At 44.9% G+C, this 18,144-nt stretch overlaps 1 protein-coding gene across 3 annotated transcripts in view; it reads right to left on the bottom strand.

Annotated features, from left to right (window-relative positions):
* The window catches only part of PDZD2 (PDZ domain containing 2), a 330,694-nt gene that overhangs the window by 207,750 nt on the left and 104,800 nt on the right, over positions 1-18,144 (bottom strand). For all 3 annotated transcript variants that reach the window (XM_059725248.1, XM_059725249.1, XM_059725250.1), the window contains exon 2: positions 537-1,376. In XM_059725248.1, coding sequence (XP_059581231.1) covers positions 537-1,015 — 479 coding nt within the window. In that variant the 5' untranslated portion in view covers positions 1,016-1,376. The remainder of the gene's footprint in view (positions 1-536; positions 1,377-18,144) is intronic.

Genomic DNA, 18,144 nt, shown 5'->3' with positions numbered 1-18,144 from the left:
AACCGCTACTGCACTGGTACCTCCCAATCTTATCCAGAGTGAACCTCCCTTGTGCAACAGAAAGCACGAGCTGTTCATCTGGTCCGTGAAGAGCAGAGTTGTGTAAGTAACTGATTTTTTCAGTTCACCGGCAATTCCCACATGCACCTCATTTCATTTTTAATTCTTTCAGGTCTGTCTTCAGTGCATTTATATCATCTTTTTATATTTTAAAGAATGTCAAAGGAAAATTCTAAATGAGCAGTTGTTTTAAAAGGAAGATTTAAATAATTTGTTTCAAGAGTCAGATGAAACATTCAGATGCACTTGTATTTCCCCCTCAATGTAAACAATTCGATAAAATGATACAAATTTGCCATATGTGTTACTAAATTCCTTCCCCCACCTTTTTTTTTTTTTTTTTGTTCTCTAAAATCTTTTGGCCACAGTATTTCAGCCCAAGCTCCAGCAATGGCTTTTCCATGCCTCTGTCAGATCAGTCTGTACAGTAATGATCCTCTAGCACATCAGGTCTGTACTAACCACTTCCACCTTACCTTGCCCCACTGACATCCACACCAACCATTAGCTGTCCATTCAGGGAAAGAATCTCATCTCTCAGTCGCACTTTCCCACATCTCCCCGCTGGGCTGTTTTTCTTTAAATCAGTTACCCAGATACATCCCACATCCAACACGGGACCTTTATGCCCCTTCCTCTTTTTTCCTCCTCTCCGTTTCTCTCCATAGTCTCCAAAAGCAGGAATGTTTCCAAAACTTAACCCGAGTGCCTCAGCCTTCTCCAGCTCCTTGGTCAGGTGTACAGTGCAGATTTCCATGTCTAAAGTGCTGGGACTGCCATGCTGCAGTTTGGTCTCATCCACAGAAAAATTCAACTGAATATACTCTCTTAGCTTCTGAATGGCAGAATGACACAGCCTCTGCTCTGACCCTTCCACCTCTTCCCGCAGGTTGTTTTGCAGCCACTGATACAGGAGGGGGAGAAAGAGCAGAGCATTTTCTTGAGTGATGGGCATTGTGGTTACCCAAAGATCCCATCATGTGAAGAACTGCTTCCTGGGTTCACTGGCCAGGTCTTCGCTCACCCTCCTTTCACAATCCAGGGAGTACCTTGCTCCATGCAGAGCCATGCTCAAAGAGAACCGTGCACGGGGACCCAAAGCTCAAGTCAAGCTCCGTTTAACTGTTCAGTCTGGAAAACGAGAACCGAGACACTGAAACAACTGCTGTGCAGACCTCAGCAACAGGAGGAAGGAAGTGTCAGTGACCTCTTGTTTGGCCGTTCCTACAGCTGTCCAAGCACCGTTTACACTGGACTCCAGGGCTCTGCAGGGAATTGTGTCATTTCATCACCGCACTCTCCAACACCTGCTTGCCCTACAAGGAAAAAACAGCACAATTAAAATGCTGGCCATGGCCCTGCCAAAGTACTGCTCACAGCTGTTGCATTTATTAGCCACAAAAGGCAGATTTTCTAAGCTTGTTGTTTGTTTCTTTAAGCCAATTTCACATCCATTTTGCTTTCCCTTTCTTTTCCCTTGATGGGTCCCAGAAAAACAAGATCTGAGATTCCCTCCACCAGAACCTGAAAACAAACAAAAAAACCCTATTATTTACTTCTCTACCACTTGGGGGCACCAACTACCCTTTTCAGCAAGAGAATAAAAGGGCATCTGTAGACAACCAGACCAGCCAATGGAAACAGAGATCTTATGAACTACACGACACTTCATCTTTGAATACTGACTAATACAGCAGATCAGACGCAGGCGTTAAAAGAGAGGACTCCTGAAGAAGAGACCCTTGCAAACAAATAACTTTGCTGGCCCTTGGCTGGAGGTGCTCAAGGGTAAACATGGAGAACAGGCCTTGAATTCTGTTCGCAACCTTGCCTCTGTCTTTGTCAGTGGCCTCATTAACCTTCCGTGCCTCAGTTTACCTGACTATAAAACTCACCCATTCCTCAAGCTAGTGGAAGATTCAAATGGGCAGAAATGGTGTTTTTGATCCTGTGGAGCCTCAAATCCCAAATACAACATTTGCTCATAGTAGGCAACTTCCTCAAAGGAGCTTTTAAAGTAGTGTCAAGAAACTCTAAGAGGCCAGCATAAGGTGAGTGATCAGAGATACACCTACAATGGCTTTAGAGCTAAATAACCAAATTACTTTCAATAACCATACACAGTTTACTTAGATTAACAGGTGATAGGAAAGGTAGGGGTGAATAATCTAAGAGTCTCTTCTGCCTTAAAATCTATAAATATCTAATTATTCTCATCCTCGATGAATTAATGTTGATAGTATGCTCAAAGCAGCAAGCATCACCCACTGGCAAATAAGTGTGTGTTTGTGCGTTGCAGGTCCAGTATACCATCCACAGCTGATAAGAACCATTATAGTCCCAACTATGGTGATTTGATTCTTTAGCCCAAACTGTAGCAGCACATGCTGTTATCTCTGGAAGTCCTCAGACCAATCCCCTGCCTGCCTGCAACCAGCAGCAGACTGGACTCCTCATCCAGCATACCCCAACGGGGTTCTTAACATGCACAGGAGTCCACCCTTATAAAACCCATTGTAAGAGTGGGGCCGTGGAAGGCACCTAGAAAGTCCAGTCCTTTGAAGGTACAATTAGCACTATGATTATTTTGAAAAAAACATCTTTGGCTTGGGGGAAAAAGGACTCTGGTCCATACAAACAGGAAATCGCATTGCCTTCAGAAGAAATAAACAGCCCTGCCATGAAGGACAAAAAACAGCTCCATCCACATCTATGTCAGGACTTGGTGTATAAATCAAAAACATCAAACCTGGTGAGAACAGCAGTTAAGGCTACCCTATATAGACAAGAACAAAAATAGAAAGGTGATAAATTGGGTGGGCAATTTCTCTTCAGAAAAAAATAGATTTGCCTGATAAAAATGGCAAACACCACACCGAGCTGGAATGGAGTTCTGTACTTCATTTCTATTGGAACATATAGGGGATGAATTTGAGAGAATGCTCTAAAATTATCATCTCCCTGCATTCGCTTTTACACAAGATGGGTTTTCCAAAAACAGCCTCTCAATCTCTCACATACAGTATAAGATGTCATGCCTTTATTTTTGTGCAGAACAAACTGAGCCAGTGCTGCTGGGAACAAGGAGTTCACGCCACATCCAATAACAGAATGACAGAGCTCCTACTTTGGGGGACGTTGTTCTCCCCCGCAGGGCCCTGACGGTACCACCAAGAATTCCTAGGGCTCCTGATGTCCACCCACTCTGGCCAGGGGGTTAGACCCCCAACCTGACTCTAATGAACAGGCAGCTTTGCTAGCAAGTTTCTATTTACCTTTTTAAAAGCGAATCAGTTAAAATTCTGAAGCTGCACTATCTGCAGTTCCAATATGGGCTGACAATATGGGAAAGCCACAAAACTTCACACATGGGACACAAGGCATGTACATACCCTGATATACAACATGGTATACAATGAAATATGCAGTCTCATGTTAATACTGTCTTGCCAAGGCAACATGACCATGCAGGCAACTGGGTCAACTGATGCAGCTACGCAGCCATTTTTAAGCTGTGTGTTTAGAATATCATCCCAAACTTACCCATTTTCTGACACTATCACACATCTCTTACTGCAGGACACCACAAGCTGTACAGGTAGCAAGTCATACAGAATCCCTTCTCCTTCCCCAAAAGGGCCTTAACCATCAGACGCTCTTTGAAGACTGACTGGGAGCATTTCCATCCCCATTCTTTCAAAAGATGTAAGTTGGGGTGAAGGGGGACTAATGAGATCTCTGCAGCTGGAGGCTCCTGTCAGGGAGATGCCAAAATGAAAACACTCAAAACTAACCAGGCATCAGTCCTTTCTGGCTAGTGCAACCCATGATTTGTGTAGCTCTTCCTCCCTGCACCGCAGAGGTAGTGATCACTTTTCACTGCTATAATTTCCAGTCCCTGGGCTGACTTCCTGCCTTGAAATTTTTCTGACAAGGAGTGCAACAGCACTGGGTGAATCTAACCAGCAACAAATCATGTTAAATGTTCTCTCAAAGCCTGAAACACCCTCCCACATTCAGAAACTGAATTCTTACTAGATGAGAGATGATGTTCTTCCATTCCTAAGTAAGCCATCAAATAAGTGGAGGCATACAACTCTGTACAAATACCACACATTTCTCACTCCATGAGCGTCTGACCTCTTTGGCTCCACAGGTTAATATGAGTTAATGACATACATGGAGGAAGGGATGGCTAATTGTTTTGCTGGCCTTCCCAGACTAGCTGAAAGGTGAGAAGAATGGGCGCAATTAGAGAGCAATATAGGAGGAAAATAATACAAAAATATTTCTTTAGATGACTTGAGGGTAAGACTTTATCAAAAAGGCCCCATAGTGTATTTTGATATCCGGAACACCCATCACTTTTGTTTCTTTTTCTGACAAATTGAGGTTTTCCTTCCTAGGCTGCCCTTCTCAAAAGAAATATGCAATGAACTCAAGACCACTTCCTTGTATGTGGAAAGAGAAATAGAAAAAAGTCATAAAAATGTCCTGATACTGATTTTAAAGGGCTGATTTCATGTGACCCCTTTGAAAACAATGGTTAGAAGTAACCTCTCAGAGGCATGAAAGCCTAGCCCATACTTCCAGAAAGCATACATTCAGTTATTTAAAAATTCATTTTTATTCCCTGTGTAGCATCAGATTAAAGTTGTTTTTAAGTTATGTCTTTCCAAATTTTGTTGAAATGAACCCAGTATTGGTTAGAGGCATTCCATTCTCATTTCAAATTGAATTCTTGTTCCCTCTACTTTGACTCTTTGGTTGGGACTAAATAGGAAAAAAATGATTCTGAACAAAACAAAACAAAAAAGTCTTACTCTCAGAAGGCCATCACATGAAGTCTAATTATTGGAGGCTTTGCTAATAGACACAGCAATTCAGCACCAGAGTAATTCAAAGGACTAATGAGAGATTACAGGAAAGGTCCTAATGAGATTGTTGGAGAATCTGAAATTTAGTCTCAACATGAGTAAGATGTAGAGCAGGGGAATATTCACCAACACTAAAGGCATTAGATTTACCACAGAAATTAGAGAGATCTATTTAATTCACCTAGGTTCAAAACTTAATGAAGTCAATGGCATTTTCTGCTGACATTAGATCAGACTCTTAATCTAAGATGCTGCAAATTCGTTCTCCTCAGTACACTCTCCAGTGCCTTTAGTTAATATAAGTACTGAAAGAAAACAGACAAAAGAAGAAAAAAAAACAAAGTCAGCCCTGTGCAAGCTCCAAACTCCTTAAATCAACTGCAGTAATCGCCAGGATGTTTATAAAATCAGCCCAAGCAAACTCTGAGAATTCAAAATAGTTCAAACAGAGGACACAGAACTATCCAAGCAGGTTAAGGGGTGGGGGGGGGGGGAAGACAATGCAGAAAATTTGGCAAAATAAACCAAGCAGCAGGTAGAGTAATTCAGATGTACATTTGAAATGGTTAGGGAAGATGCACAAGAGCAGGACAAGAAAGCATGCAAGGTTCTACCTACTGTAGGTGCTTAGATGGCATAACATGCGAGTATCTGACTTTTATTACAAAACATATTTTCCAAATATGCCTGTGAGGTACGGACATATGATTATCCCCACTTTTGCAAACAGGGAAGTGAAGTACAGAGAATAGAGCTGACCTGCCCAAGGTCTCACAGAAGTATCTGACAGAGCAGGGAACGAGACCCAGGTTGCCCCAAGTTGCCTCTCCACTAGGAAGTTTTACCAGTAACATTTCTGTTGGCCTACAGCTGCCTGAACAGAACTACTGTGGTCCATATACACTTTATTGGTGCAACATATCTTCAAAATAAGTGGGTATGTTGATAATAAGGGTAGCCTATGCACCACAGCCCTTGCACAACACCTGCCCTGTCAGCACTTCTGCAAGGGAAGCGGGAGCTGGGGTCACGTTCCCATAACTCACTATGTCCTGTCTTCTCTTTTGGGACTTTTTTTTTTCATTAATTCCATGGAGCCCAGAGGGAAACATCATTTACTCTTTCTAGTTCTAGCTTTTTTAATCTCTCTGCCATTTCACTCTTAGAAATACAGGGGCTTAACAACAGGTCAGCGGCATACTGTCTGTTTTAGAAACAGTATGTGAAGCCTTCTGTAGCTGGAGAACTTCAACTATTCCCACAGCAACAGTGGAAGCAGCCCCACTCAGGAGGACTTGATGCTGTGGAGAGACAATGGAAGACACAGGTATTCACAGCAGAGCAGTATTCTGAACCAAACAGTGCAATCAGATTGCGATGCAAATCTGGCATGACCAGCAGTAGCCACAAAACTGTTGGGTTTATTCCTGGAATTGTACGCAGAGCTCACCCAGCCTCCCACCACCAAAATGAAAGCGGCTTTGACAGAGACAAGTGAGTGGCAACTGCACTCTGAAAAACTTGCGACGCTCGATTGGTACCAGGCAACAAGCAATCAGCGTGGTGCTCACAAATCTACTGCATGTGCAGTCATCAAGGTGTGTGGGACCATTAAGTACATCCTGTTGCACCTGAGTGAAACTGTGAGCAACAGGAAGGGACTAGTGACATTTGAAGCATTCAGGCTTCAAACAGTGATGTAATAATAGATGGGACACGCATCCAGCATTGGGGTATCCTACCCTAATATGTGGGCCAAACTTGGCCTGTGTACAAGTACATAAGCACAGAGGAGCACTTTTCTTTTGGGATGTGAGCAGTGGTGGACCACTGCAAACATGTCCCTGGTATTAACATGGGGTGGTAAGGGAAGAGACATCTTCAGGAATAGAAAACCTGTTGAAAAACTATGTGCAAGACATTTTTGCAGCACATTCACATTGTTGGGAGTGCAAGTGATACTCCTAGACCAGGCCTACTTACTCCTTCCATCTCTGTCTTACGAAGGGGCACCATGCAGCTGGAGAGCATCATGGCTAAGGACAGACATTACACAGAAACCTATATAAGTAATCAGCAACTGGTTTAAACCTGTAGCAGAGCATAAGTTCAGTGCAGATAAACCAGTTTCAAAATGGCTGAAACTGGTTTAAGATAAACCTGGTTGAATTTAGTATCAGATGCAACTAATCTGGGTCAAACTGGTTTATGCAATGTATTTCCCAGACCCCTTCCAGGTTTAAGTTAAACCAGAATCCCCCAGCATCCCAGATGTGTTGCAGCCCAGGGCTGGGCTGCCTGTTCCAAAGAACAGGGCTGGCCCTGCCCCCCTGCTCCCTAGCCAGGCCTCGGTGGAGACTACAGGCACAGCAGTGTCTGCCTGATTTCCCCCTGCCACGTCCCTCCTCACTGCTGAAGCAAGAATCCCCCGTATTTCTCCCATTTCCCACAGCATGGACCTCACCCCCACAGACCTAACCAGCATGTGGTATGCTAGCTAACGCTGAGAGGTGTATGTATGTGAGAGGTGTATGTATGTGAGCGCGTGCATGGGCAACTGTTGCCGGCTTAGTTAGGGTGGGCACGTGCCCCCTCTGCGACCAGTCCTGCTGACCAAAGGGAGGGTCCCCCATGGGCAATCCTACAGTCTAGGGTGGGGGGGGTCCCCCACAGATGATCCCATTGACCACGGGACATCCCCTGTAGGCAATCCTGCAGTCCCAGAAGTGGCTGCAGCCACTCCCAAAAGCAGCTGCAGCGAGCACAGCAATTGGTTGGCGCTTGCAGGGGGGGCACCAGCGTTCCCACCTGCCCCCCCCCGCCCATTGCCTAAGCAGCAAGCACAGCCATCAGTGGGTACAGCGGAGCTATCAGGGGGTGCACATGCACCCCCTACACATTGCCACTGTGTGTGTGCATACCCAATTTCACTGGGACAGGCAGACAGAACAGTGTCCACTTAGGCCTTTTTGGAGCTCATCAACAGATCAGTTGGTAATGTCCCTCCCTTCCTTGGAAAAAGCTGTTTAAAAAGAGCTTGAACTAATGAGAGAGGCATTTGTTTTGTTGATGGATTGATAAATACTGTTATCAGCTCCCTGCTGGTCCACCCACCTGTCAGGTTTGCAGACAGTATGAAGAAGCAGGGAAGAGGAAGATTGAAAAGCTCAGTATCATCAACAGATGCATATACTGCACACCCCCCTGTGCCTCAGAGTGCTAGCCAAGGGCTAGGGTCTGGCAACACTCCCACCCCTTGAGCAGTGAGTGGGGAAAAGCCTGGGATAGTGTAGACAGGGTTGGGGTTTACACCCCTCCCTAAACAGAGTGCCCTGCCAGGGCCTCGCCATACCCGCCTCAGCTCAGCACTTTAGAAAGGAAGGGAGGGCTGCTCTGGCACCCCCCAGCTTCTAGCCTGAGCCACTGCAGGCATGTGCCTGCATTTCTTCAGTCCAGAGGGAATATCTGTCCAGTTGCAAACTGGTTCAGCCTAGGCTGGTTAGACTAACCTTCAAAGATTGAATCAATTCAGGCTCAGGCTTTTTGAATATCTGTCCCTAGCCCATGAGTAGACTTAACTTTTTCTGAGTAGCTGCAGGATGATTATTGAGTGTGCATTTGGTAGAGTAAGAGAACACTGGGGTTGCCACTGGGCTAGATTTCCTTGAGCCAAATATTCCCATGGTTAATGCACCATAGTTTCTGTCAAGCAAAAGAAGAAACTTAAAATCACAGATTTTCTCTTTTAAAAGAGAAAAATGCAGGAAACCACATATTTCCTCTTGCAGGCTGGCAGAGTTCCAGTCTACAAGTGGCTGCTTGGGACTGAAAGGAGGAAAATGCAGGGTGCAAGAGGCACCACATGCATGTGTGTGTGCACACATGCACGTGGCAACCAGGCAGGGTGGTGGAGAACAGCTTCCATATCTCCCTCCAGGTAAATCTATGGGGGTGGGGGGCACACAGGCAATGTGGGGGGGGATATATGCCCCCCAAGATTTCTGCACCCACAGAGGGGCATGGGGCTGCATCTTGATAGGACCAGCTCTGATCAGAGGTGCCTCCATGGCCCAGCAGATGGGACCCAGTGCAGGAGGGAATGCCACACTGCCACCAACATGAGGTGCCCCCTGCCCACCCAACAGCAGTAGGGGACACTATTTCATGCTACTGCTGCTGCTGCACTTCACCTTGGCAGCCCTGGACTGTGGAGGTGATGCCGGTCCACAGCTGATCTGACCCAGCTACATCCCCATGCCCCACTGTAGGCAGAGAAATCCGGGGGGGCAGCACATACCATCCTCACCCCCATCACCTGTGACCACCCCCTGACACTTCTTCATACACTCAACTGCTTCTTCACACACTAAGGGGCTGGGGCCCAGAGGCAGGGGACAGGGGATTGGGAGTGAGAGGCACTGGCAAGGCCAGGGGGCTGTGAGTTGGGAAGCGAGGGGCACCAGCAGGGCTGGGGGGGCTGATGCTTGGGAGTAAGGGGCAATAGCATATCAAGGCTGCTCAGCACCACAAAGCAGTGGCCGGGGGGGGCGGGGGAGGACAGCCGCAGCTGGACCTGCACCCTGGTGAGTGAAGGGGGCAGAGGGAGCTCTGATTTTCTATGATAAAAAAACCAAAATCAAATACCAAAATACATAGGTATTTAAAATTAACTTTATTATAAATGATTGAAGCACTGGTAGGCTTCCAAATTACTTTGAAATTGTAAATATATCAATACAGGCAGTCCTCGACTTACAACGTTTTGAGTTACAACATTTTGCGCTTACAACGTTTATAAATTGACACCCTGTTTCAACTTTACAATGCCAGTTTCGACTTGCAACACTTAATCCGATGTGATGCCATGCCAGCAAACAAGTTTGCTGCGTTGCTCATCTCCCTGGAGAACATCTGTCCAAACTTCCTTGGACACTTCCTTTAAAAAAACAGACAAGACTCCCTAAAAACTTGCAGCCAAGACTCCTGAGAAGACTCCAGTCACAAACCCTTCAAAAAGTCTAAACAAGAGCCCTTCAAAAAGATCAGCCAAGTCACCTCAAGGAAGTCCTTCCAAATCAATACGATTGCTATTTACAATATAAATACATTAATGTAGCTATATTACTCATCTATAATTGATTGAGTACAAAATTCTGGGGTATTTTTGGTGAAAATAGGGTATTGGGCCTTGGTTCAGGAACCAATCTCCCATTTATGACATTGTTTCTTATGAGAAAATTCAACTTAAGATGCAGTTTTCAGGAACCAATTGTGTCCTAAGTTTGAGGACTGCCTGTAAAACATTGTGTTCAACGGATACACACACAGTGACATTTCATTTTAATCATGGAAGAATGCAGATCTGGGGGGTTTAATCAGAGAATTTGTGAATTTTAAATAGAGAAAACCAGGATTCCTGATGTTGTAGTGTATGCTCACGCAAAAGCTGACCTTCAGACAATTGTTGTTGTCTTTACCGAAGCATACAAGAAAGTGGGACTGATGCTGAACATTCAGAAGACTAAGGTCCTCCACCAACAAGCTTCTAATGAACAGTCCCCAGGTCTGGTAATTGAGATCTATGGTGAGACTCTGGAGAACGCTGAGTATTTCCCGTACCTTGGAAGCCAACTCTTACAGAAGTACCATCAACACTGCCTGTGGAAGATCCTTCAAATCCAGTGTGAAGACTGATGTACCAACATTAGCATCCTTCTGCAAGCAAACACCATGAGCACTGAGGTGATGATCATCCAACAACAATTTCACCGGGCAGGCCATGTCATCTAGCTGTCCAACTCTAGACTCCTGAATCAAGTTTTATTCTCCCAGCTCAGTCAAGGCATATGCTCAAAATGAGGGTAAAGCAAGTGCTTTAGGGACATCCTCAAATGCAACATTGATGTCAGCTTGTGGGAGACTATCGCCATGACTGCCCCAAATGGAGGAAGAGTCTGCTGCAGGGATCTCAGTACTTTGAAACTTCATGACAAGAACAGGAGACAGAAAAGCGGGAGCAGCAGAAAGTATGTTGTGGACCAAATCAAGAATCCAGCACCACCCACCCCACATGGAAACACAAGTCCGAGCTGCAGTAGAGTCTGTTGATCCTGGATAGGCCTCATGAATTTTCACACCATGAAAACTTTATTGAGCAGAAATAACCAGAAATGCTTCCAAAAACCATGCAAAGCCAGTAGAGTGGCAAGGTGCTGACTTCTGTATTAATCACAGGGCAGTGTACATATTTGTAGAAATTCTCCTTATTTCACACTAAAACTGAGTGGAAGGTATATGTGCTTTTCCCTGATACCAAAAGTCAGCTGAGTAAAGAGACTGATGTCTACGCCAGGCTTGAGAAGACGGAATTGATTTGGCCAGTGGTGCTCAACTTCTTTGGCCAATGGGTCAGATGGGCAGTGCTCAGGCTGCCCACATGTTGGATCCAGCTGGTGGTCCCAATCTGGTGTGGGGTGGTCATGGCAGGGCCTTGTCCAGCTATGTGGAGTGGGGCAGAGGGCTCCAACCTGGCTCCATGGGGGTTCAGGAAGGGGGCATGGCTCATTCAAAATGATAGGCAACTGACTGTCCGAGAGATAGCAGAAGTTGGAATTTCTGTTGGTTCGTGTCATTCAATTCTAGCTAGCGATTTGGGATTGAAACAACCAGAAAAACGATCAGAAAAGTGGGTGTCTGACTCTTGGATGCTTCACCACAACAAAGTGCCTGCCCACTCAGCACAGCTTGTGGAGCAATTTTTAGGCAAGTTTTAGACAAACACTGTATCCCACAAGTGCCACAGCCTCCATATTCGCCCGATATGGCCCCCTGCAACTTCTTTTCTCTTCTCTCAACTAAACAAAACCTTGAAAGGAAGAAGAGTTTGTTATGTGAAAACAAAATGCGACTGAGCAGCTTTTAGCAATTCCACAAATCGCTTATCAGAGGTGCTTCCAACAATGGCAGAAACGTTGGGAGAAGTGTGTGGCTGCAAAAGGAGCATACTGTTTCAGATTAAGCTGAAACCCCTGTAAATAACATATTTTGTTTCCTACAGCATCAGTCTTGATACTTGTTGAACAGACCTCGTATATACACATATACATATATATACCCATATATATAGTCTCTATTGCATATTTAATATATACTTTTATCCATAAAAATAATATTGCCTGAATGACATGTATTGGGTTTTTGCAAGGATTGTTTTAAATTTTCCATGTATTCTGTCTGAATGCTCAAGTATTGGTTTCAGGGTATTTATTTCCTATTTGCAATGCATTGATTTATGTTGCTAGAAATTCTATCTTCCTGCCCTGCCAAAGCATATAGTGGGGACGGTTTTGAGATTGCCTGTAGAATTTTCTCTCTCTCTTTTTGCCTATGGCTCCCAGTGCTCATTGTTAAAACAAAGCCACCTATTTCAACAGGTGCTCCCTGTTTCTTTGTAGCCACCATTTTAAGAGATGGGAACACACAGGTAACTTTCCTTTTTCTATTTTTTTTTGTGGTCATTAAACATGAATGAATAAAGCAGCTTGAACTCTCTTCCCCTTCCTCAGTGGATTTCATCTCCAGGCTTTTCAAGTTCAGCTAGATCTGGAAGAGCTCCTAGCTGAGGAAAGCATCCTCTAGGTACCCCATTTCAGCAAGGCTGTCATCAGTGCAGGCATGAATGCTGTGTGCCCCTGGAAGCTGGGGGGGCATGGTGAGCTCCCACAGGCAGCGGTGGCACAGTCGGAAGTAGGAGCATGGCAATGGTAAAGTTGAGAGGTGCCGCAGGCAGCTGCAGTGCCGTTGGCAGCAGGGGGAGCGCAACCACCTGCAGATGCCACTGGCAGTGGAAGCAGCAGCCAGGGGTGATTGTGGACTGCCCACAGACACTGCCAGCGGTGTCGGCGGCAGAGAGTGGCAAGTGGTAACCGCCCACAGGCACCGCCGGCAGTGCCTTTTCACAGGGGATGCACCGCCATGCTCAGAGGGTGCACATGGAATTGGGGTGCTCTGATTTCCTTGTTTTAATTGTTAAATATTAACCAGACGTTCTAAAATACTGGAGGAGTCACTGCTGTTTTAAGGTTGACACAAGGTTGAACGCTGAGAGCTGTTAGAGATAAATGAGGCTGCCTACCCCGAGAAAAACTAGATTTGCCAAAATGTATTTGCTCTCTGAAAAGTTTTAACATAAAGGAACTCAATAACAGGGACAGGACTGATTCTCAACAACAGGGTCAAAGCCAAAACAGGAGATTTTAACGACAGTCAAACCTGTTCCATTAGCCCTCACCTCCTTTTACACTGAGTCTCATGTTGTAGGACCCAACTGATCTCTATTCTTTTACACCAGTGTTTTTCAACCCATGGTACACGTACCCCTGGGGGTATACAAGACACAGGCAGGGGGTACGCGGGTGCTGCATTTTGGTCTTTGCCTGCTCGGGCCAGAAGTTCCAGCCGCCACCTCTCCCGCCATGTCCGGTGCACCGGGGCTTTCACTCCCCAGCATCAGTGTGCCGGGGATAGGGAGGGAGGCCCTGCGCAGGCTGCTTTGCCCCAGGCTGCAGTGGAATAAGTGGGACTCGTTTCGCGGTGGTGAAACTGGAAGTGCTATGGTGGGACTTCCAGTTTCACTTTTGCCGCGTCGATCAGTGGGGGGTACGTAAGGTACCAAAGGTTGAGAACCACTGTTTTACATGTATCTAGGCCAAGTGAGACAACAATGGGTGGATCTAAGATTTTGAAAAGGGGAGTGGGTGCAATTGGTGGGGTCATTATCCCATAAACACATCACATATTTTTCTCCAATTAAAAAGAAACCAAATGTTTTAATAATATGCCAGGGGCCTAAAGCAGTATCTATCAGTTTATATTCCAAGCAAAAACAAATATAACTGAGCCTGTGGTGAGCTGACTACCCCCAGCCTGGCCATGGACAAAATTGCTTGTTGTACCTGCATACGAGTCCCCCAGATACTGCACCATGGCCCCAAAGGGCTCCTCACTGCCCTTGCCTCCTCAAATGTCCCCTAATTTCACTCTGCTCCTGTGTATCCTCAAACTCAGCCCCACCCCATCATGCTCACTGCTACTATGCAGTAGGGTCAAAAACAACCCGTGCACCTCCAGGACTGCGCAGGTGGGTACTCCACAGTCATATAGGACTTGCAAGTGGGATGCACATGTAGACGCGCCCACTGGTCTAAGGAAAATGACATATCTTCTAAACCAGAAAAAAAAACCCTGAATTTATTTCAGAGACCAGCTGTCACTGTGCCACAGCAATCAGTAAAGGAAGTTTGCAACTGTCCTAGAGTCCAAAAAATCCAGTGACCCCTTAACCTAATTACCTAATTTTGTATCAAAACAAAAGAAATGGCTCAAGAAAGCTGTATGATGGGACACTTATATTTATAAAGCTGACTTTCTCTCTACACAGAAGATGCTAATTTTTATATTGCTCAACAGCTTATACATCTATTACCTCTTAGTGGCCGTGGCTACATGAGCAGTGTTGTTACTGTGCAGTTTTTTAGTACTCCCATAACCAAGTACTAAATGACTGCGCAGTACCCAGGGTTACTGTGCAGTAGCATCTCCACATGGTTTTTTCGGATGCTACTGCACGGTAGCAACAAATTACTGTGCGGTAGCTCGTTACTAGTACACAGCAGCGTCACATCACAGTTAGTGCCCCCCAATGCTACTGGGCAGTTGTGTCTTGTGTAGATGCAGCCTGTGGTTCGAATATTATTTTTAAATCTATCCTCTGTAATGGACAGAGTTGACAGATACTGTAACTGTGCACTACAAGAGTTTAACACTCTGAACCAGCTTCTGATGTGATTTCCACCAGTGTAACAATTTAAATTAATAAACCTCTCCTGATTAAATAAACATTTGTGTGACCAAACTCAGAACTGAGCAAATTTCTAGAAACATTTCCAAGAAAGGTTTTTAAATAGTGCCTCTCACACACATATTACACGTGGCATGCCAAAACTATTGAGAGAGACTAGAGTTAGACTTTTAAATCTATATTTAGGCATCTATAAGTGACCTGATTTTCAAAAGTGCTGATCACCAGCAGTTTTCACCAACATCTATCATCTTTATATGAAAATACAATAAATATTAATCCACACAACCTCAATATCAGCAATATCATATTTCACATTTGAGTCCTTGCCAAAATACCTCTGAAGAAAAGTAGTAACTAGGCTTAATGTGCCATTTTACAGCTACTCTATAGGAATTGGCTAAATACAGTATTTCTTCTTCAGAAGAGCACTTAAATACAATACAAGTGATTATACAGGTTTTGTACATCTGCAAGTGATTTTAAAATCTTTAAACTTTTCCCAAGACCTTTCTGTGGGAAAGACCACTGAAAATAATTACTCATGAATCAAGAAAATGCAAATAACATGCAAAACATGGTCCATACCATTTAAGAGTCATGAAAGCACAATTGCAAACTATAAACATATTATGCTTTCAGTCTAAATTTAAAAGTACATGCATTTAACAAATTCTTAAGATGCATTTCTGATAAATACATAACTCTTGCATACTGAATATATTCAAGTGAAGTAATTTTACAGTGTTACTAGCAAAGTTACACAAAAAGCTGCATTTTCTGTAATCACTGAATTCTGGAATCATTAAAGCTAACACAATTATTTCCAGATGTAACAAGATGGACTTCCACATAAATATTTCCAAAATATATTAAGCTAAACATCTCTGGTCTAATCTGATCATCTGAAAATAATGTACCAGCAATCACTTATAAGTGTTCACACATACCTGTGACAAGTAAAACATTAAAAAGGGATATCTGAAGAAGAGATTACCTTAATTTATAATTTAATCTCTAGCAGTTCAAACACTTATTTTATCAGTGACGCTTATTTTTTCATTAAGTTGCATTTCCTCTCAATCTGAGTACTTCCATTATAGATAATTCAGTTGTAACTAAAAGTCAAGAGATAATTTATCTTGATGTTATAACTCTATGCACCTTTTATGCTACACAGTAGGACTTCTCTCTGACTCAGTGGCACTTGTACACATGACGGGGGTTTAGTCCTCAGGGTTTTATTCTATGCCCCCTAAACTGAAAGGGTGTTTTTAATTGAAACCCACCATTTCAATTTTTCTATCATGTTATAGTAAGGGGCCTAATCCTTTTTTTTTAATTATTTTTCAGTCGGAGCCAGAGCCTGCCTGCGGCCAGGGGGTGAGCTGCTGGCAGGCCAAAGAGCCCCTGAGCTGCAGGGGGCCCCAGTCCTTCCCCCACGGTGGCAGTGCCCCCCAGGGCCACTCAGGTGGGCTGCTAGCGGGCCAGGTGCTGCGCCAGCTCAGAGGCAGCACCCAGCCCGATCCAACTCTTGCCTGAGCCCACCTGGGGAGCAGCACCCAGCAGGCTTCCAACGGGTGGGCTCAGGGAAGAGTTGGATCAGGACAGCATGGAGGGAAGGATCATGGCCCACCGCAGCTCAAGGGCCACTTGGAGGCAGCTCGCCTCCCCAGCAACAAGAGAGGTGGGCAGGCTCTGCCAAAAAAAAAAAGGATTGGGTCGTCGCTACTTCTGCCTTCAGCAGGTGGCTGCTGAAGGCAGAAGTGGAGAGGGGCCTGATCCTTTTTCTCTGCAGTCTGCCCACCTCTCCTGTGGCTGTGAGGGCGAGGTGCCAGCTGCAGCGCATTGTTGCAAACTAAATTATATCCAAATCACCTACATCTGGATCATCATTGCAAAACTCATATAAACCCCCCAAAACTGTCACATGTGTAATGTGTGATGCCATTAAGCCACACGAATGACATTTTCGTCATGTGTACATCATGACAACCATCACGTTTACAAGCACCCCAAGACAGTAAGAGGCTTTGCAAGGGCACAATCTCCAGCTCCTTCATGAAGCCTTGCTAGCATACAAAGATATCCCATACAAAGCCAACAGCAGGACTGAGGCCTTAGCAGGCATGTGAATACAAAACAATCACATGGGGTCTTCAGCTGATGTACATCTCTGTCACTTCCTTAAAGTTCATGCAACTATGACAACATGTATCCAGCTCAGAGTCTATCCCAACCAAAGCAATAACACTGCCTGACCAAGAATATTCTGTTGTTTAGTTTTAGTCATAAGTCATGTCATCGTGTAGGTTTAGAGACTGAGGCCTTTAGGGGGTCATGCAGTCTGGCCTGCACGTAACACAGGCTACAGAATGTCACCCTGTAATTCCTACATCGAATGCCGTAACTTGTGGTTGAATTGGAGAATACTCTTTAGAAATAAATGTACTGTAGTAAACCACATAAAATAACAGACTTAACAGTGCTCATCAGGAGAACACGTGATAATAGACTAGGCCTCCTTTGGCCCTTGAAGGCAAAGCAGGGCAATGCTCTTCTCTAATTCCTATTTTAAAAAATAATCAAACATTATGGTTTCTTCTGGGGTTTTAAAAACAAAGGATGATCTCTCAGTCCAGCAAGGCTGGATGGGGTGCAATATTTTGATGCGAGAGGTAAAAGTAACAAGGATGGAGGTGAGACTGACTGGCCTATAATTACTTGGATCCTCCTTCCTCCCCTTCTTGAAAATAGGGAACACGATGGCCCTTTACCAGTCCTTCAGGACCTGACCCAAGCACCACAAGCACTCAAACAGCCGTGCCAGTGGTTCTGCTCTTACAAAAGGTAGGAGTCTCTTTTACAGGTTGGCTGACCTCCTACATCAGGCTTTAAACTAAGTACAACAGGGGATGGGGAAGCAGGAAGTGGAGAGAGTCTAGAACCTACCAACTGCAAGACATGCAGCAGTACACCCCAGGTAAGTACCAAGGGGCCTGTGGGGCATCAGAATAGGGGGGGCATCAAAGGCACCGTTTGGAGGGCTCAGGTGCCTCTATACTAATGCCAGGAGCATGGGGAACAAGCAGGAAGAACTCGCACTTCTGCTTGCAGATAATAACTTCAATTTAGTGGGGCTAACGGAAACCTGGTGGGACCCTACCCATGACTGGGCAGTATGCATTGAGGGCTACAGGCTGTACAGAAGGGGCAGAGTAGGGAGGAAAGGGAGTGGGGTTGCTCTATATGTAAAGGAGCATTATACATCTACCCTAATCAAAATGGGATTAGAGGAGGAGAAAGTTGAGGCATTGTGGGTTAGGATGCATGGAGGTTGAGGGAAAG

This window comes from Alligator mississippiensis, chromosome 3, assembly GCF_030867095.1.
Source record: "Alligator mississippiensis isolate rAllMis1 chromosome 3, rAllMis1, whole genome shotgun sequence".
Taxonomy (NCBI): domain Eukaryota; kingdom Metazoa; phylum Chordata; order Crocodylia; family Alligatoridae; genus Alligator; species Alligator mississippiensis.
Note: the sequence above shows the minus strand (reverse complement) of the source record. Positions and strands in the feature narration are given on the sequence as shown.